Source organism: Ylistrum balloti, unplaced genomic scaffold (genome assembly GCF_031769215.1).
Source record: "Ylistrum balloti isolate Yb309-2 unplaced genomic scaffold, AGI_CSIRO_Ybal_v1 Utg369850, whole genome shotgun sequence".
NCBI classification, from domain to species: domain Eukaryota; kingdom Metazoa; phylum Mollusca; class Bivalvia; order Pectinida; family Pectinidae; genus Ylistrum; species Ylistrum balloti.
Genome location: NW_026782003.1, coordinates 2,731,007 through 2,752,752, shown reverse-complemented (window position 1 = coordinate 2,752,752; position 21,746 = coordinate 2,731,007). Strand labels below are relative to the sequence as shown.

The 21,746-nt window shown below is 34.7% G+C and overlaps 1 protein-coding gene across 1 annotated transcript in view; it reads right to left on the bottom strand.

Annotated features, from left to right (window-relative positions):
- The window catches only part of LOC132545522 (teneurin-m-like), an 84,628-nt gene that overhangs the window by 35,874 nt on the left and 27,008 nt on the right, over nt 1–21,746 (bottom strand). Inside the window, exons 4-9 of the mRNA XM_060209204.1 lie at nt 19,465–19,633; nt 11,380–11,597; nt 7,886–7,951; nt 6,394–6,668; nt 2,992–3,118; nt 2,344–2,448 (exon numbers count right to left, since the gene is read on the bottom strand). Of these exons, the coding sequence (XP_060065187.1) occupies nt 2,344–2,448; nt 2,992–3,118; nt 6,394–6,668; nt 7,886–7,951; nt 11,380–11,597; nt 19,465–19,633 (960 nt within the window). The remainder of the gene's footprint in view (nt 1–2,343; nt 2,449–2,991; nt 3,119–6,393; nt 6,669–7,885; nt 7,952–11,379; nt 11,598–19,464; nt 19,634–21,746) is intronic.

Here is a 21,746-nt window from a genome sequence, read left to right as displayed (position 1 = left end):
TACAGTGTCTCACAAACATACTACAGGTCTCACAAACATACTACAGGTCTACAAACACACTACAGGTCTCACAAACACACTACAGGGTCTCACAAACACACTACAGGGTCTCACAAACACACTACATGGTCTCACAAACACACAACATGGTCTCACAAACACACTACATGGTCTCACAAACACACAACATGGTCTCACTACAGGTCTCACAAACACACTACAGTGTCTCACAAACATACTACAGGTCTCACAAACATACTACAGGTCTCACAAACACACTACAGGGTCTCATGAACTCTCATCCTTTTCTATGAAGCAGTCATAAATGACACCTGTAGTCAGACAGGCACTACTGTAACATTTGAATTGACAGAAAATGTATTCACAGTTTGCTTTAAACATATTGTTTGATGAAGAAACTAACTTGTTTTGATTCCTGTTTGAAATTAAAAAAAAAAAAAAAAAAATAGCAATTTTCCATATGAGATGTGTTAGGAAAATATGCTGAAATGAAATTGGTTCTCAGAGCAATTCTGTAGTCATTTGCAGATTCTCAATGTCAAACTGAAATTACTTAAGGATCTGTGAAATTTGCTTTTGTTTTTTGTTTTGTTTTATTTTGTTACAATTGAAAAAAAAAAAGTTAACCCATTATGGATGGGCTTGTGGTGAGTTACCACACAGTACCCGCAACCAAAGAATGACATATTATTAAGAATAGCTCCATCCCTTATAACCATTTTCATGTTTCTTGTAAAGCTCCTGGAAGGTTTCCACCACGGAAATCTGTCTCTTTTAGGAGTCACCAGCTAAAATACATGTGGGGGTATAACCTGTTCATCTTCAATTCAGATGAGTCAATGGTAGCTATGAGTGGTGATGATGAATCAGTGTTATGATGGGAAGATGGGAAGCTAGGCTGTTACACGAGAGGTAGCAGTGTCATGTGACAACCATACTTCTAGATATTTATTGTAACGAACCTGTCAATAAAGTGGACAATATTTTGATTTTATGAAAATATGAGCTTGGTATTAAAATAATTTTAAATGGTCTCATGATGTGATGTGGAATAAAGAGCCCACTGAATGGGCAATCCAGGTCAAATTGGAAGTGTTGCTGTGAACACAGTCTGATGATGACAAGTCTTTGGTGAGCTTTTCTGTGGATGGGTGATAGATGACACCATCCTAATATTATTAATCAAGAAATATGAATCAAATTCTTCCCAAGCATCAATACTGATGAAGTATCCCTCATATAAAAGTTGGCACCATCAGCATATCTGGCTATTTTTTTAGAATCTCCTATGTCTGCTTTCGAAGCCTAATTTGATTTATCCAACCCACTTTCAGTAATGGTTTAAAGTAACATTTGGTAATGGCCAATCGTTTCTCATCAACCTCAAACTAAATTGCCTTTTTCTTACAGCAGGTATTCCTTCACTGACCAAAGCCATCAACAACAAGGCCTTTTTGGATTGTACACAAATGCCATTGGGGTTCCATGAGGTTAGTAAACAACATGATAATATGATTTTTCAGTTTCAGATGTCCTCAGTTAAAACATTTAAGCAGAACATAATAAATGTGTCAGTCTTGTTGAAGACATCATTGAAAATCAAGGTTATTGTTAAGTGTATACCTCCTCTATAGCCTTGGACTATGTTGTAATGAAGTTGAATGCCCTGTATCCTTATTCCTATAGATAATACAATTTGACAAGTATACTGTAATCTTGTAAATCTGAGATAAAACAATTGTGTGCCAGCTCAACAATGGAGCTGATGGATTTTGATTTTCTTAAGGACTGGTATAGTCCTAGCAGTTAGTAAATTTCCTTTTTTATTTTGTATACTGAGATGGAAACATTTGGAGTTAGTTGATAACAAAATATAAGCAATATGACATAACAAGCAGCTAATTAGAGGAGACCCACTAGGACAGCCTCCAAAGCAGCTTAAGTTGCTATAATTTTTCTTACACTATCAACACCTTATGACAGCCTCCAAAGCTACAGAAGTTGCTATAATTTTTCTTACACTATCAACACCTTATGACAGCCTCCAAAGCTACAGAAGTTGCTATAATTTTTCTTACACTATCAACACCTTATGACAGCCTCCAAAGCTACAGAAGTTGCTATAATTTTTCTTACACTATCAACACCTTATGACAGCCTCCAAAGCTACAGAAGTTGCTGTATTTTTTCCTACACTATCCACATCTTATGACAGCCTCCTAAGTCTTTAGTTGTAACAAGTTTTCTAATGTTTTTGACGACTTCCCATCATATTGTAATATTAGGATAATTGTCATATTTAAAATTTTTCTGAAAACTTACTTTGTGAGCAGTCCCATCCTGCATATCCAGGGAAACAGCGACATTGTCCTTTGAAACATTCCCCATGTCCATGACAGTCATTAGGGCAGTCAGTGCCAAGCGTATCTGATTGGTAAAAAAAAAAAACAAAAAATAAGTGTGTTCAGAATTTAAAATGTTTTCTTTAATCCTACATATAACTCTAAATTCTTCACTTATCAGAATATTGCTTAGTTATAATGGATTTTTCCAACATTGTTGTTAATTTCAATTTTTACTTTGATTAGATGGAAAGACAGCAACTGCAACATAAGGTGCATGTATTTTGCCAAATCACGGGCACCAGCTGTAGATATGTCTAAAATTACTGAATCATAAAATTTGACTTAATATTCCTGTATCAATAACTTTTCAATAGAACATATAAAAATTGAACAGAAGTTTCACTGCTTTGTGTGCATGGATCTTTTTTAATATACTGTATACATCAAACTAATACGAAGTCTATGAAATTGGTGGAAACAAAGTCTTCTTGTTACCCAACACACGTCAAGGGTAGACATCATTTTGGATAAATGGTTTCTCAAGAAAACTTCATTAATTTGATATAACAGATGAGGGAACTGAAAGTTTTCCCGACGACATATGACCTGCTGTCTAGACTCTCACCATACACGTCTGTTTTGAAGGAGATGTATTCCGGCTCATTGCGGTCATTGAACACTGCAACATACCAATTGCCTTCCTCCATATAATGAATCAGTGCTGTGTCTTTACCATTGTAGCTTCGTTTGTCCTGTAAAAATATCAGTCTGTATCAGGTGACTTGTCTCCATTATCAATACTTAAAAATATATAAGGGTAAAAATTCAAAACATCAGATTTCTTAATCATGCAAATTTTCTCCTTTTTACCTAATTTAGTTTCTAGATTTCGAATTCTAAATCACGGCACCAATGGAATAGATTTAAATATTTTTGCATGTTGGGAGAACTTTAGAGTTTGATTTTCTTGCTGGAAGGCAAATTTGTACTTAGATGTAATTTTTTCAGTTTTTAATCTCAATTTCATTAAAGTTTAATTTCTAGATACCAGTAATCTATAATTTAATTTCGATGCAATTTAAATGTACGCAGCTTAATAAAATTCTTTAATTCAATAGATTTTGTATTGTCTATTTGATAACTAAGGAACAATCTCAAGACAGTCTGCTAGGCTCACAGCAATCTTCAGTGTTAACATTTTCAAAAAATTAAATAGACTTGAAGTACCCTTAACATACTGATTACCTACAGAAATTTGGAAAAGTGACTGAATTCCCATGCAGGAATTATTGTAGATTTAAGTCTGCAAATTTACTAAAGATAAAGTAGACACCACATTGCACGGAGCATATCACTTGAGAGTTAAGAAGCATTGAGAAGACTGATAACAGACAAACATATAACATTAAATTGAAAAAAAAAGTTCTTTCAAGTTAGGGGAGCAGCAGATTAAGTTTTATTTACTGTTCTTTTAATGTGGTCAATTAATATAATTACATTTCAGTCAACTCCAATATACAGACTTACATGATTATAGGCCAGACAGAAAGTCTTACTATGACAGGGATCTATATAGATAAGTGTTTACCACTGCTGCAGATACTCTCTGTTTTATTGTAGCTCAAATGGTGGAAATTAAGATAGATACATAATCCTAGTTAAAGATCAGACATGGAGGAGATGGGAGGGAAAGGAAATTGGTGAGGGAAGGGGAAGGGAGGTGAGGGGTGGGGGATAATGGCAGAAGAGGGCAATGAGAGGGGAGGGGAGGCAGAGACAGAAGGAGAAGAGAAAAGGCTGGACAACTCTTATACTTGTAAAATCTATACATTAGGAGCTAATCACGAACAAATATGTTCAAATTGACAGAAGAAGTGGGTTCCATATCAAATGTATGATCTAACAAATATTAACCATATATCTGGTTAATAAAACCAGACATCAACATCTCATACCTACAACCAGACACCAATATCCGGTGCTTACAGTAAAACGTCATCAAAAGCCTTAAATGATGCATACACAAATATGTGGTGCCTAACAACCAAAGACTTAATCATCACCTAAAACCCAAACACCAATATCGTAAGGCTACTGCCACCAAACACTAAAAGTCTTAAACATAAAACAGATACTTCAGCTTTGAATTTAACAAGCATTTAGTTCTTATATCATAATATCTGGTCACAAATCCTGAATAAATCGTATATATGTACCCCTCCTTTTTGACATTTCATTATAAGAAAATATTAAGATAAGAGGAGAGGTTACACGATATAATAAATTAAATAAGATCCTGAACAACTGGTCCCTTGTCTTGTGTTGTCTCTTCAGTGCACCTGCAGTCCAGGTAGTTAACTTTCAGTAAACTAACTTTTACAGCTAAACACATATGTTGCAAAACGTTTGTAACAAACCCTATACATAAAACTACACCAACCACCAAGTTGTTAAGCACCCAATGTAGAGCCGCGGAATGGAATTTGCTGAACATTTCTGTGAATGCTGATCTTGGGAGAAAGCAGTTTGGTCTCATGATAGACCACTTACAAGGCAAAAAGATGACAATAAAAGCCCATAGCAAGGTCAAACATATGAAACATGGTGGCACCAATGTTATAACAATACACCACTGCATCAGAAATGTTGCAAAATTATCCCATAAAAATGTACACATTAGGGAAAGGTCTCCAGGTTATGGTAAGTGTCCTTAAAGGTAAATGGTCTTTGGAATGACATACGAAACAATAAAAACATATCATAGCAGTAGGATCTGATTTACAGGCAGGTAAAAGCTTTAGTTTTCTTGACAGTGTGCTCAAACACTTGTTTACACAATATACCTAAGTTCATCGCTTGTTAGTTCAAGAATATATTTTGACAATAATTGAATTGGTACAGTGCACCTTGTCCTTTTTTGACAGTGTTGGTGTCTGTTAAAGAAGAAATTATCCCAATACTTGGCAGGTGCACTTGTGACCTTTTTTGACAGTGTTGGTGTCTGTTAAAGAAGAAATTATCACAATACTTGGTAGGTGCACATGTGACGTTTTTTGACAGTGTTGGTGTCTGTTAAAGAAGAAATAATCACAACACTTGGCAGGTGCACTTGTGACCTTTATTGACAGTGTTGGTGTCTGTTAAAGAAGAAATTATCACAATACTTGGTAGGTGCACTTTTGACAATAAATTTTGGTGTATTGACAGTAGTTGGTAAGATGCACTTTGACCTTTGATGAAGAAATATGCTGGCAGGTATCCTTAAATAATGACACCAAATATTCATGCAATAGGAAATATATGATTAATAGTTTGTTGTTGTTCATGTTTATCAAAAGTCCAGTTAGGGCTCACATGTTGACAGTTAACTGGCATTTTTTGACTATCAAATACTGAGAATATCTACCACATCTATATATATATATATATATATATATATATATAAAACACTTAAAAATAGAAATGGATGAGGAGATACACAGCTAGTAATTAACATCATTAGATGGTTCTGACTTTGAAGCTGCCAGTGTTCGGCTGTGTTCTTCTGTCGGGGAGATTTGCTGTACAACTCTACACCATAAATATCTCCTTAACCTTGTTCATTTGTACATATTTAATCAAATCACTTTTAGATATGAAACGTAAATCAATACGTAATTCAATAATTTCTCCATGAATGAAAAACAATTATAGAGTAAGTTATAGCAATCCCTGTATGATACACTGCAGAATTGGTATTAAAGCGACAGACTTTGATTTTTTTTGGTTTCTCATCTAAAAGGGAAAATGTAATCATATTTTGCAGGCTACCAGCTACAGCTAGTGTTTGTTCTCAACTATGATGCAGAATAGCTAATGGCAAAAACAATTGTGAGTAAATTCTTGATTTCAGCTGTAAGTGTTCTGTCATTAAATTTTTAATGAAATATCTCATCCCATCAGATCATGTGATTGTACATCAGGTAATATAGTCAACATCTAATTCAGTGTTTAATTTAAGGACATATGCTACATATACAATACTTACCTTTGATAGAGCTCTTTTGTTTCTGGAGGATGGTGTGATTTTACTTCCATCGAAGACTTCAAAGAAGTCAAATTGTGCTATTGTTGGTGGGGTATGTCGTCTGGCATAAAAACCAAGCATTGCACTGCCAGGTATTGAGAAATTAAACTTGATAAATTTTGGTTCTTTCTGCATAAACTTCATTGTCCAAAAAGACTGTGGTTGTATTTTGGTTTGTTTCACATCTCCAACTTGGAATAATAAAGGATTTTGGAAACTTGGATTTACTCTTGTACCTGTGAGGAATAAATACAAGGATAATTATAAACAGATCAACGTACTACTTATACTATTATACCTATATCATAAACAATACACAAGATAGAAATGTCAGGTATCATTAACACTCACAGGCTTGTTACCATAGTAAAGACAATCTAAATCTAGTACATCAGAAGCCACCTTCTATCTTAATTTTTTTTCAAGAACAATTTTCATGATAACAAATGAAAACAAAAGCATTGGATTAAAATGGTAAATGTAATTACTGAGAAAGTTCACCTGTCAGACTAGAATTCAAGGCACTATGATCATTTTCTGTAACTCCTGAGATAACTCACCTGTCAGACTAGAATTCATGTCACTATGACCATTTTCTGTAACTCCTGAGAAAACTCACCTGTCCGCCTAGAATTCAAGGCACTATGACCATTTTCTGTAACTCCTGAGAAGACTCACCTGTCTGACTAGAATTCATGGCACTATGATCATTTTCTGTAACTCCTGAGAAAGTTCACCTGTCAGACTAGAATTCATGGCACTATGACTATTTTCTGTAATTCCTGAGATAACTCACCTGTCCGACTAGAATTCATGGCACTATGATCATTTTCTGTAATTACTGAGAAAGTTCACCTGTCAGACTAGAATTCATGGCAATAGAATATTTTCTGTAACTCCTGAGATAACTCACCTGTCCGACTAGAATTCATGGCACTATGATCATTTTCTGTAATTACTGAGAAAGTTCACCTGTCAGACTAGAATTCATGGCAATAGAATATTTTTCTGTAACTCCTGAGATAACTCACCTGTCTGACTAGAATTCATGTCACTATGACCATTTTCTGTAACTCCTGAGAAAACTCACCTATCCGCCTAGAATTCAAGGCACTATGACTATTTTCTGTAACTCCTGAGAAGACTCACCTGTCTGACTAGAATTCATGGCACTATGACTATTTTCTGTAATTCCTGAGAAAACTCACCTGTCCGACTAGAATTCAAGGCACTATGATCATTTTCTGTAACTCCTGAGATAACTTACCTGTCTGACACGAATTCATGTCACTATGACCATTTTCTGTAACTCCTGAGAAAACTCACCTATCCGCCTAGAATTCAAGGCACTATGACTATTTTCTGTAACTCCTGAGAAGACTCACCTGTCTGACTAGAATTCATGGCACTATGACTATTTTCTGTAATTCCTGAGAAAACTCACCTGTCCGACTAGAATTCAAGGCACTATGACCATTTTCTGTAGCTACCATTTCTTTTTCTTCAAATAATAGCATGGCTGTAGAGACAAGAAACAAATGGTCAGGTCAGAATTACTGAAGCATTTACTTGGGAATGAAGAGTGAAAAAAAATTTGTTCAACCCCAAAAAATACAATCAAATACATACATAAATATTTCCAAATCTACAAGACAAGACTGTAACTGATCTAGTGAAGAATTTTTAGAGGAAAAACCCAATTAAATTGTATCAAGGTTTTACTGCATATAAATGTAACCTTTTATCATTTCATCTACTGAAAACATTGTAATACCAAATCAATACAGAACTTACAACCATAACATTGATTCACTGATACATGATGTTTTATTTCATTTCCTATTCATTTTTTTTTTCAACATTAGTCAAGGATAATCATTTGTTTATAAAGAAGATGAAGTATTGGTATGTTGTGATTTAGCAGCACTAAAATCATTTGGACATATATTCTGAACTTAAATTCTGATGTAGTATATCACATTTCAGATCTTGTAGTGTATTGATAGGTTTTAAGGGGAGATAACCATCACTCTGGATAAATGACACTAACCAGATAATGTATATTAAGTTTATGTAGTAAGACAGCCATACATCCATTTACAAACAGAATCATACTACATAAAACAACACAAATTTATGATGATATCTGTTGATAGCTGTATAAACCAAATGGTCAATGTTTTATCAAGGGAGACAACTAATAATTTTAGACCAAAGATGACCAATACACATGAAGTAGAATATCACAGATAATCAGGATTTGTTGTCTCTTGAGTAATACAGAAAAATCGGATATGGACATCAGGGACCAGTAAAACTGTACAACCACTGAGTGGCCAGTAAAACAATGAGTAGTTTTTATCTGATGATGGACAGACACCAGATTTTATATTGATACCTATCTCCTCAGAGTTTCATGTCTGATTCAACAAACTAGTGTTCTAATAAAAGGCACACCAGGAAAATCCATATTTAATTTCCAATATTAAAACACAGGTTTGTCATAGTTTGGTAAAGGATTGTGTATCTAACACTTGTGTGATATTGGCCCTGGGAGAGGCAATATGATCCAAGCTTCTCCTGTCAATCATTCAAACGAGTGCTATGGCAACACTGTAATGGATTAAAGCCCAATGCATGCTGGGAGCAAACCAATACTGAAACTGACTGGAAGATGTCCATAAAATAGATTCAAATCATTCCCCGGGTAACTGGATAAACTACTTTAAAATTCATTTCTTAAAACATACCGATGAACAGAATGTATAGGTAGGCCATGCTACTAATTTGTATTTCATGGGAAACATCATCAATAGACTCGTTCAGCAGAAAACCCAGCCATCATGTAACATTGTCAATATTCTGCCATTAAATTGGAACAACTTGCATGAGTAACCATCCCTTAATGGGTAATCGCAACAGTCATAATGACAGTTTTCCTGTCATAATGTTATATGTTTTTTTCTGTTTTCAAAATACTCAGCTAATTGCAGTATCGAGACAAATTAGAACTGATATCAATTAGTGAAATAAAATTACCTAATTGGAACTGTTCTGGATGACTTTTTTTAGATTTAGCATTAATGTGAATTTCCTTTTTTTCGTAATTAGTAGAGTATGCAACAAAAACTAAATGGCAAAATTGAATGAATTCATGTAACATTTATTACACAATAGTATGGAGATTTTTTTCAAAACCGTGTATGATTTTTAAAGAATTTTTTTTTATAGAAATAGTGACAAATATTGATAAAGAACAAGTTTTAACAGTTAAACTTTCACTAAATTCAGCAACATATTGTAAACTATTTCAATAAACAGTCAACCAACTTTGATGTTTGTTGATGATAGAATGAAGTGAAGAGCCAGCCATGTTATAGCATCTGGCATAAATGTAATCCATATCAAATTAGATTAAAACAAGGCACCATATAAGGAGATACCATTAAGTATGATCTGACAGCTGTGTCAATAGTAAGTGTATTATACATCTGATATTAATTTGATACTACTGTACTTGATATAGCCATTTGTGGCCACAGTGTTGATTCTGGTCTTTCTATCAATATTGTAATCAATACACGGCTATATCAATTGTAACACCAGTGCCAAAATTGAAAAAGAACTTTCTAATGTAGTTCTTCCTGTAGAAAAGCACAAAAAAAACATTAAAAAAAGACAATTTATACCAACTTTCATCTAATAGATTACTGAAAGTATTCACAAATAAATAAGAAAGACATCCTTTTTAAACACTGAAACCTGAAAATCTGGCATTGATAAGTACTGTAAGCCTAAATCACCCACAACCTTAATCAGGGCTGGTAATCACTGGTCAAGCAGAATAGGCAACCCAATCGCAGAATCTGGCCTAAAGGAATATCTAGATATGGCCTTGATTTAACAATAAATGCTGATTGGATAGTATCTAGGATCTGGGAACCTCCTAAATAGCCAGGCTCAAGGCAATTATTGAAATTCATGAAAAAACATGAATCAATCGGGGATATCTTAGAGAAGTTAGGAATACTTCTGGGAAAGATAAACGCTAGCATGACGAAAGGTCAGCGACAAAACCAAAGCTTGCTCTCAAGATCAAGATTAGTCAACTCTTAGAGATTCATCTTAGATTTTCAAAGTCACTCAAAGGTATTTATTTTGCAAATCAAGAAGAAAACATCTTAAATTTGTTAAATTTACTGTCTCAATATTCAAGTGATCACTTTGTCAATTTGAAGTTTATACACTGAATGAAAGAGGTTTTTTGCGTTTCGTTAACAAATGTAAATAACAGCAATGCTTTGAATTCATTGTTAAGCTGACCATAATTGGCTATATAAAGGTTAGGATGGGTAATTCCGAGCTGGTAATCAGCCATCGCATCACTGTTATTCTCCAGTTACCCATACCATTTATATTAAATTAAGACAAATTCACCATATTGGTGAAAAAACATCTACGGTAAATCTCCGCAAAAGGTGAAGGTTTTTTTCACAACAAATGGGGGAGGCCGATTTGTTGTACAAACACTCCAGAGAATTAATACATGGTTTTAAAAAGCTGATAATGTCTACTCTATAATCTAAATGACTTTGGTGTCATTAAATTACTTATGATGTTGCATCCAAATAATTTTGAAATGAATTTCCTATTTTTGAAAAATTATTTCAAATAGAAAATCTGAAAATAACGTAGTTTCATGATTTTTTAAAAAAATTTCATACAGAGCTTTAATTTTGCACTACACATATCAGTTGAAAACTCATACCCATCAAGACATCACAATATCTACAATATGTATAAGTCATTCATATTTTCCCGTAAATAGCAAAAGTAAGATTTCGAGCCAATAAGAATTAAGAAAATAAGAAAAGAATGTTGTTTGATATCACACTCTTTTTCAACATTTCATACCTAGCTTGAAGTATATTAAAACTGTATACATACCTCCAAAACATGCTGCACAAGCTAGCAGAATAACACAGATGACCATGAGAATGACCGCTGTCCATTTCCAGGAGCACCGTTTCTCCAACTTCTCCTTCATCCGATGACTAGTGTTGCTGAACTTAGAGTAATAATCTTGGGACATGTGTTGGGGGTATACCACTCCTGGTGGGGGTGCCCCCTGTTGGCAGCCGAAGTGTGAATGCGTAAATGCGTGTCTGCAACGAGCAATTAAAGGGGAGATAATCACCATTTTTGTAAAAGATGAAGTCAATTTCTTTTCAAGTGTTCATCATTTGAAAGCAAATCACCAAAAAATGTTGAATTCAAACATGCAAACTGTTTAAATGTCCATTGTCACTGATTTCATTTGTACACACAAAAATGAAGATCTTTACAAAGTTCATCATTTCAGAATTCATCGTTATTCACAGTGTCCTGTACAGTATCAATGTCTTATCTATCCATAACGTTAGCGCTGACACATCAATCACATTCTTGTCAATGGCCATGTGCATACTCAATCCATAGCTTGGAATCAGCTTTTATTCTTTAATTGTATGTTCAATATCAAATAATTTTCAGTTTATATATAGAGATGTCCTTTAAACACTCATAAAAAGTAGGTAATGCATTCATGTAACAATTACAATCCAGAAATTAAACGACACTTAAATGATTTAAATCTCAACACCATCGACTATATCGGCAGTTACAGATGTGTAAACTCCACAGGGATGTTAAGTAGTCATTAAAATCTCTGACTTGTAACTTCTATATATATAGAGGAAGACTTTCAGTACGGTCTCTTATGCAACTCTCCAACTGTACTAAGTACTGCTAGTGTCTCTCCCTCACACTAACTGCAAATCCATGTTCTAGACTTGAGTAGAATAAAAGAAGACTACAAAATGCCAATTATTGTGTTTCACAGCAGACCAAAGGCTCCAAGTTGTGAAATACACACGCCAAGTGGTCACATGACCTGGGTAATTGAAGTCTTGCTCACTTCACTTTCTAGGAATTGTCGTCGTTGTCGTAGTGAACCATACAAAGTGTACAGCAATGTGTGATGGAGACACAGCGATAGGAGGGACGACAGCAATCATGTGACGCGTGCAGCCCTGTGTGGCTCGTGTTATTGTGGTAAATTGTAATACAGGATCCAGAGTGTATCAGAATCCGAGCAATGTCCCACAGATATTACACATATTAACAACATGTCACCTAGGCCAGCAAACACAGCAGGACTGTGAAGCCTTCCATAAGGTTCCTTGTAAATTACGATACACTTTAATTGATTCCCAGTGATTTTGCCTGACAGTGTATAGTATATATAGTGCCCCGACAACCCTGTAAACACAGCTGATTTAGGTTGCTACGGTAAAGCATTATTAACAGACACAACGGCAATGGAAAATTTGAAAAGAAATTTCATACGTTATTAAAGAATTTAGATGCATGTATTATCAATTAACGACAAGACAGTAATGGAACACATGACTTCGTGGCTTGATGTACAACAGTAGAGTTACTCTTTATCAATGTTGCATGGGCTTTAAGCATTACTTTCTTTTTTTATCATTAATCATAATGTCTATTGATTTTGCTAATTAGACTGGACTACTCTCGCTTCATTATATGTTGTGTTGTCGACTGCAGCACTTAACACACCTCTCGTGTGTGGCTCAGGCACCACTCCATTAAAAATCCTTCAGCCACAACAAAAACATTCATTTACAGAAAATGTAAATCTTTTTCTGTCCTCAAGAACCATTTAATTAAATATGAACATAATTATGTATGCAATACATGTATCCAAACAGAACAAGTAAAATCTTAAAGCTGATGAATCTTGCCCTCTACAGAATTTTCATTCCCCCCCCCCCCCCCCCTTGAATTATTTTCAGATGACACTGAATTATACAATAGTGCATTCATGTTGGAATCAGAATCCTGCTGGAAATATCAATCATTTCATTGTTCTATTATTCATACAATAGTTTCTCTAATGTTTAATGACACAATACGTTTTTTCCAGACTTGGATTCAGGAACTGCACTGCTGTTATGTTGGGCCTCTGGTATGGTTGATGAAAGATGACATCATCATCATCGATGGGACAACAAATAATGTTATTTGACTGTTTTAATGACGTAAAGTCATCTTTTCTATCAATCTAATTGCAGTTTGACATGAATTTTACCTGACCAATTCAACATCAAATCAAGATCTCCTAATTAATTCAGGTGCAAATCCAGATAAATTTGACGTGTTCATAATCAACATAAATTTGATCATCATGTTTCAGGCCTGTGGATTGGACACTGAGTCTGAGGAACACAAGAAACACACAAAGGTACTAAAGGAAACCATCTAAACCCTAACATGACTTTATCATGCAGTGTCGTCTTTGAGGTGGAATGGCTAGATGCAAATGGTCACATGACAAGCACTCGTTATGGCCTGAAGAAATCTTTTTGATCTTGTTTATTTCTACTGTGTATTTGAAGAGCCAAGCATTCTGGGCAGGAAAGTTTTACTTGCGGTGATTTCTGAGAATACTTGTGTGGATACCACCAATACAGATTTAATCACAGAAGCTGTAATTATGTTCAGGATGATTATCAGCACTAGGGATACCACAACAAACCCTACACTTTATTCCTTTTAAACGACTGAGAAAAGTCCAAAATGGTTCATTGTTAAATTAAGACAGTACCGGAAAGATATTCATTGTAACATAAAGTTTCTTGTAAATGACTTAGGATTTAGGTCTAAAAACATGCACTGGAATATTCCTTACCTGTACAAGATGGATGTAATGTCACTGAAAGCAATTTAAAAAAGAAAAAAATCCAAAAACCTAACTGACCTGATTCCTTGTTATTGGCGAAAAGGTGATTTGACAAAATAACAAGATATTGGGAGAAGTTTAAACATAGTGCTGCCAACCTCAGTGTGATGGAGTGAGTTAAATTTTGTTCCTTATATATAGACATTTGTTTATCTTATTTGGAAGTGCAGTCAAATTCTCCTTTTATAACTAGTGTATAAGGGTCCTTGTGTGATATACCGATCCCGAAGGCAGTGTAATTTTAACGGAATTCTGACAGCTGAGGTTAATGTGCAGCCATGTTGTCTCAAAATTAATCTCTGTTCTTGATCCAGTGGCAAACAGACGTCCGTTGTAACAACGTCGCCGAGCTTCATATATGTCAGGATATTCATTTAATTGCAGTCATTTTTTCATTGCTGACACATTCACAATGTAACTGGGCTCTTTCTATTGGAAAATTTTTCATGTTCTTAGAAAAATGACTCCATCTTTATTGGTCAACTTGTGCAAAGTTATACTGGTAGGCATTTGTCATTGCTAGTCAGACAGCAGAGGGAGAGAGGAGGAGAGTTGAGAGCAAAGCAGAAGGGGGAAAGGTGGCCTTGAAATTTCCTCAAAGTTCCATTTTGTAAAACAAATAACTATTTTTCATTTCTAAAGTATCATGGATTGTTTTAATCCTATATCAAACAAAAGCAGAGGAAAAAGAATTGAAATCTAAACAGAATTTCATCATGTTTTTCTGAGATAACTAAAAAGTCTAACAGTGTCTTAACATTTGTGGTAGTCTACTACTATAAGAATTCCTGAAATCTCATGAAAAATAGTCATCTTAAATTAATTTTAGATTCTGGCCAGTCTTATCATTTTTTTAGATTAGGCAATAAAAGTTTTATCACGATTTAACGATTGAATTCGTTATTGTTTACTGATCATTAATTGACCAGAAAAATAACTATTACATTGGCCTGATAAGTCAGCCAACATCCATTATTATGATGTTAATGAGTTCCTTTTTATAGTGTATATGTAAACATGCAAATTTACCTTTTAAATTAGTATAAGATGAAGGTCAGTGAATGACTAGGTCAGCAGAACTACTGTAAAACCTGTGTTAATCACTCCTGTGTTTATACCTTCGTCTATAGCACTGATTTCTATAATCCTATTTCTGCTCTACTTCAAGCATTGGTGTGAATCTAATGCAACCATTTCATAGTTATATTCCTTCTTGAATTAAAAAACCCTTTGACTTGAAATTTAAATAGACAAGAGTATCAGTGAACCTGATGAATGCTCCCTAAAATAACTTTATTGGACACAAAATTTAATCAAAGGGAAAAAAATTCTGTAATTAACAAGTTGCTGATCCTGAATTTGGTACACTGCACATTTTCTTAGTATGACCAATGTATACACCAAGTTTCAATAACTCCTAAATTACGAAAAAGAGAGTTATGATTCTTGTTTACTGCACTTCTCCTTATCAAGACCTATCAATGAAGCTGATGTTGATACCTCTGATAATTTTCGTTATATTGCTCCAGACAAAATTATCAGGGAGGGATGGATGGACAAAGCAGGAACTATATGCTCTCTCTTCAGGGAACGTAAAAAAATATCTATTTCAGCAACAGATGATATGTTAAGGGACGTATCAGAAGATGAAAATCTATTCATTAGAGAAGTCTTACTAAATATATCAAAATCTGTAGTTCTACGTATCTAAATACCTACCCGTTAGAGATCTAAATATGACAGCCATACACGTCTCTCTTTAGAGAGAATGCTGGTTTTTATCTCATAACGTCCTGTTTTGATATTAGTTTAACTAGTGATGCTACTATTCTGTTGATGACTTATGACCTTGCAGAAATAAAGCATGTACCCTCTTGAGAATTTTTCTCTCTAATAAGCATATTTGTCTTTTAATTTTCTATATGTTTCACTGATTGTTGATGTACTTCGGATGATGATCCATATTTAGTTATATGTATAATATAACAAAGTTGTAAATGTGTTTTGATTTCCCCGTGCCGTGATTTGCCTCGACAACAACAGATATACGATTCCCTACAGATGTCTCCGGAGCAAACTACACAAATATGATGCAAACAAATGAGATTTGCAGATCTAATTGGAGAGAATGTACAACTGTCGAACATTAGTGGGTGATGATTGACGACACAGAACATATGTATATACCCCCTATAATCTACCAGCTAATGGCCTAGAGATTTTCTGGTATTTAGCTCCCAACAAAAAACCCTACAAATGTAAAAATCACACTGTGTCAAGCTGATGTATCCATCTATTTTACACATTACCAAGTGCCACCATGTTCTCTTTTATTCAGAAAATTTTTGCTGTATTTGTGGCAGCTGAGACGGCTTGGAGTCATTAGAACTCTTGGGTCTTACCAACATATTGTAGACCCCACAGAGTGATAATGCTAAACCAGGGCATTTGAGAAGGATCATCATCATTATCATCATCATCACCATCATCATCATCAACCTGACTAATCTACATTAACTAGCTTGGTATTTGGTTGATACTATCAGGTATAAAACATACTAGTAATAAGTCAAAAACACCCTGCCTGACATCAGCCAATACCAAAGGGACCTGTCACACGATTACAATTCTATCAACTGATTTTCTTTCATGGGTTAATTCTGTTATTGCCAACACAAATACCTACAAAACAGGAAAAAATCTTCTATCATGAATACTCCTGCCTTTTTAAAACATACACATCATTTGAATTTATTTTAATTGTTTGACTTCGGAATCTCTGAAAGGATTTTAAAAATATATTTTCCATAGTATATTGAACAATTGTTTGTGCTAGGTATTTTCCATATTGTCAGAATAATTTACATAGAAATTGCTGTGGGAATTGAAATATTGGCTATACGTCAACTGTAATAAGTTCAGTCCATGTCATGCTGACACCAGAGTTTCTGAAGTATTTACTTTCCTTGACCTCTAACCTCTATTAAGTGTCCTGGGTTTTGTCTGCTATGACCTACTTTCATATGAGAGACAATGATCAATGTTTAATAGATATCATTAGTTAGGACCTCTGCTGCAGAACTCACATCAAGTCAACTCGGTCATGATTCAGGAATTCTGAATCAAACAGACATAATAGGTAGTTGTCAGTGATGAGAATTGATGTGATGCTCTGCTGCTACAAAATCCAAAATTATGGCAAATTTTGAAAACAAGAATAAATTTTGGATCAGTATATGTAACCCCGAAATAAGATATGTGGGCAGTACTAGTCACCTGTTCTGTTGTTGTTACTATAAATATTTATCAGATATTCAACAAAGAAACAAAAATGGTCACTGTTATCCATAAAGGGTGGCTAATTAGATTCGACAACTTAATGTATAAAACATGGTTAGTCTTTTCTTTCAGAACAAATAGATAATTGAATACTAGATGGCATGATATTGTAATAAAATGTGACATGAAACCAACAATTTATCTGCAATAAAAATGGACCATAAAACGACTGCTGAGTGGAATTCATCACACAATGTTCAGGGGAGGCCACTTTCATACGCATTCCCAGTAATGATTTTTTTTTTCTTTTTCACAGAACTGAACATATTTGTGTTTTATCATGCAAGCTATAGAGGAATTCTACAGACATTGTGGAACAGGGTAACTCTATTTAGTCTAGAGGGAGCTATGTACATCTAGTTTAGGTTTTACCTATCACGTAACTGTAGCCACACAACGCATGCAAGTGAGCTGCAGAATTGTATCAGATCAGACCTATGGGGTTGTCTCCCTTGATACAGTGGTCAGCTTTATGACATCCAGAACTAATTTGTCCTGACAACCATAGCCTTATCACAACTTCATTATTTTTGTATTTATGTTTTATTGTATATATCCTTTTTATCAATAGCATCTCTGCCTATGGGTTGTCATGTCAACTGTGAAACCATGGAGAAATGTAATGCTTCATGCCTGTGGTCTCTTGGTATACTGAGAATGGGAACATTTTTTGTTGGATAGACAGCAAGTCACATATCTATGATGGTAGAGTTTTTATACCTATGGTGTTGAGTCAGGAAAGACCTGATGATCACGTGAGATCCACATCTGTGGTGCCTTCACTTTATCATCCATTAGCCTGATAATGGCCCCTTATATCATCAATCAACTAGAAACGTATTTTTAGTTAAGTCTGGACATTTAAAAATTCTAGGAATGAAACAATCTCCAACACAGCTAATCCATCATGTTTAGGGGTCACTCCAAGTAATAATTGTGGTTTGAGCGTAAAAATCAATTGACCAATCAAATTCATCAGAAAATTCACCTCCCACAAGCCTGTGTAAAGACAAGTGGATGACCAGGGGACTCACTGTGATATCTGTTTTATTATTGACATACCTGTTAATTAGTTATTCTGATAACACAAAGTTACCTGTCCAGATGCCGGACAACTGACAGGTATAGCATTGTTTATTGATATAGATTTGCAGACTTCTGAGTAGATAGCAATGTTCTCTAACAGTGCAGTAATTAATCATCTTCAGGACCTCACAGAAATGATATCAACGACTTTTTTTCGTACCAGGGATTGATAAATCTCGGTCTGCAGCTTGTAGAGTTGATAAATTTGTTCAAAGAATCAAGGCATGGGTTTAACGATATTCAAATAAATATTTCAAACTCACTAGATTTTTTTGTGGTAGGTAATTACTATAGCTATCAGTCTTACATGGGTAGGCTACAGTAAATTTGATTACACATATTACAAAAATTGTCCTGAAGTCTGGATAAGTCTTGGCAGATCTGTGAAGTTGTTGAATACAATTGCCATTCCATTTGGTCTCCTATAAACACCCATGGTCATTTAAGGACAAGATGTTATTCGGACACTGGTTCCAAACATCAGGTGTATCTTAATTAGTTTCCTGTTAACATCCATGGTCATTCAAGGACATAATGTTATTCGGACACTGCCTGGAAACATCTGTAATACACTGCCTGGAAACATCTAATACACTGTGCCTTCAGACATGTTGCCTTTAGAAGGATTAATATAAAAAAAATCACACATTATCTGGATTTATGTTGTTTTTTTGAGAAATTATGTACTGGACAGACAAATCTTAACATCTTTTCAGTCATCACATATCAATTTACTTGCTATCCCATCAGTAAATGTATTATGATAATCAATCATTACACACAAACCAGTATATCAAACTTACCTATTGTCTAAATGGTTCATATTTTGATTATCTCCATTAGAAAAGTGGGCCGGAACTGTATTTGAACCTGGTGGTACCCACACTGTCTGTGGATCTACCATCTCGCCTGACCTTGACATTGGCACTGACCCCGACCTTGGCACTGTTCTAGGGAATCTGGGATGGCCATCTGTAAATAAAGGATTTGATATGTGAAAAGTGGAGGAACAAGATATCAACATAACTTAAAAATGTGCACAAGTCAGTTTTTATAAAGCTGTCCTTGATTCATCCACAGAAAATGCAGTATTGTTAAAACATCAAATACTGCGTAGAATCCCTCAGTAGTTGATTCTAGGACAGGGAATCTTATATCCCAGTCAGCTTACTGTAACAAAATCTTTCTCAGACAGGATCATATATCCCAGTAGGCTTACTGTAAAAAAAATCTTTCTCAGACACAAAATTTTATATCCCAGTAGGCTTACTGTAAAAAAAAAAAAAAAATCTTTCTCAGACACAAAATTTTATATCCCAGTAGGCTTACTGTAAAAAAAAAAAAATCTTTCTCGACAGAGAATTTCATATCACAGTTGACTTACTGCAAAACAAATTCTGACACTGAGTCATTGAATGAAAAATTTTTGTGATGAAGAAAAATTAATTCATTGGATGAAAATCTGAAACTTAAGAGGTGATAAAAGACTGTGTATTTTCTGATTTGTTTGGATGATGTGTTCTGTCAATGATGATGTAACTATTTGGTTCTTTAATGAGAATTCTTTCCGCCTCATTTGTGCTGACATGTAGATATAAAGTACATACCAATTAACCCTGCCTATCACCGATAACATACAATATACCGCGACAAAATCTACATTAATGGGTTTCAGTGAATGAAACTATAAGAACAGAGAAGGCAGGTAGAAAGTTCACAATATTTTATCAATTAAAGTTCCATAAACAGAATTATTTAATTATGTACTCATGATTTATCGAAAGAATGTAAAAAGGTGCAAGATCACCTGCCCGACTACAGGTTATCCATGGGTTCTATTACCACCCTTGTACACTTCCATTCAGGCCAACAAGAGTGATTAATATAAGCTCTTAGCTTGTTTGCAATTGTTGTAAAATTAATAAAGTTTATAGTTAAAAAAAAACACACCCTCATTTTGGATCTTCAGAACCTATTGACTTTATTTATATATTGCTCTTTCAGGAAATCCTCGCGATGTGAAAAATCCATGTAAAATCTTGGGAAGTTTTTGTGTAGTTCTAGCATCAAAAGAGGCCTGCTTTAAAACAGGATCCCTAGTGCTAACTCATGCCACCTGATGTTTAGTACACAGTTCAGAAGCACCTTTTGTACGTTCAAAGAGGTGAAATGATTGCAAAGTGGTTCGTTTTCACCTTTAGGATTTCCGGAGGCCATGATGAAAATTACATGCAAGTGAAGTAAATCTTGCCATTAAACAGCCGTTGAGCCAATCTGGTCTTATTAACAATGGCCAAATTTTGGCACAGCTTGATTGCAAGCAACAGGCAGACTTCTACATTTCACAAACAACAGCGACTACACAACACTATCAGAACAAAGTCATCTGCCAATACTTGGAAAACACACTTTTTTATCTATATTTTTTACCCCACTTCACAAAGGCCAGAAGAGAGATTGTGCCACACATGGCAATAGTGACTAGCTTAGTTTGAATGATTAGGAGAGCACTATACCAATTATTCGGCACATAAACAGATATCGCATTTACATCATACCGACTGATTCAAGATGTTTCAGTGTAACGGCTTCACTCTCACAGTGTGAAACAAGTACGTTTACCAGGAACATTCAAAGGATAGAAATATATAGATATAAAAAGTTCTGACAGAAAAGAAACAAAACACATAAGAAACCTAGTTAGAAATCTGAAAATATTACTGATCAATTACATATACAAACAAAAACAGCTGGAATCCTTTGGTGGAAAAAAGAAAATCTTTAATTGATTCATGTCTCCAATTACGTACGTAAGATTTAATATCCCTAAAATATAATAAATAATATACATGTAATCCATCCCTAATGTCAAAGTCCCAGCGTGTGCAAGATTGTCATGTGACAGCCGGGTATAGATTTTAAGATGATAGCCAGAGTTGATCTTGATGGCGACGAAGCAGATTTAAATGTGTCTCCTACCATGGGTAAGTAATACAAAACACTGCTGGCTTAGATACAAGATAAACTTTACTTACATATTCCCACATTTCATTTCCCTTTTTTTCACATATTATCAATGTTTATA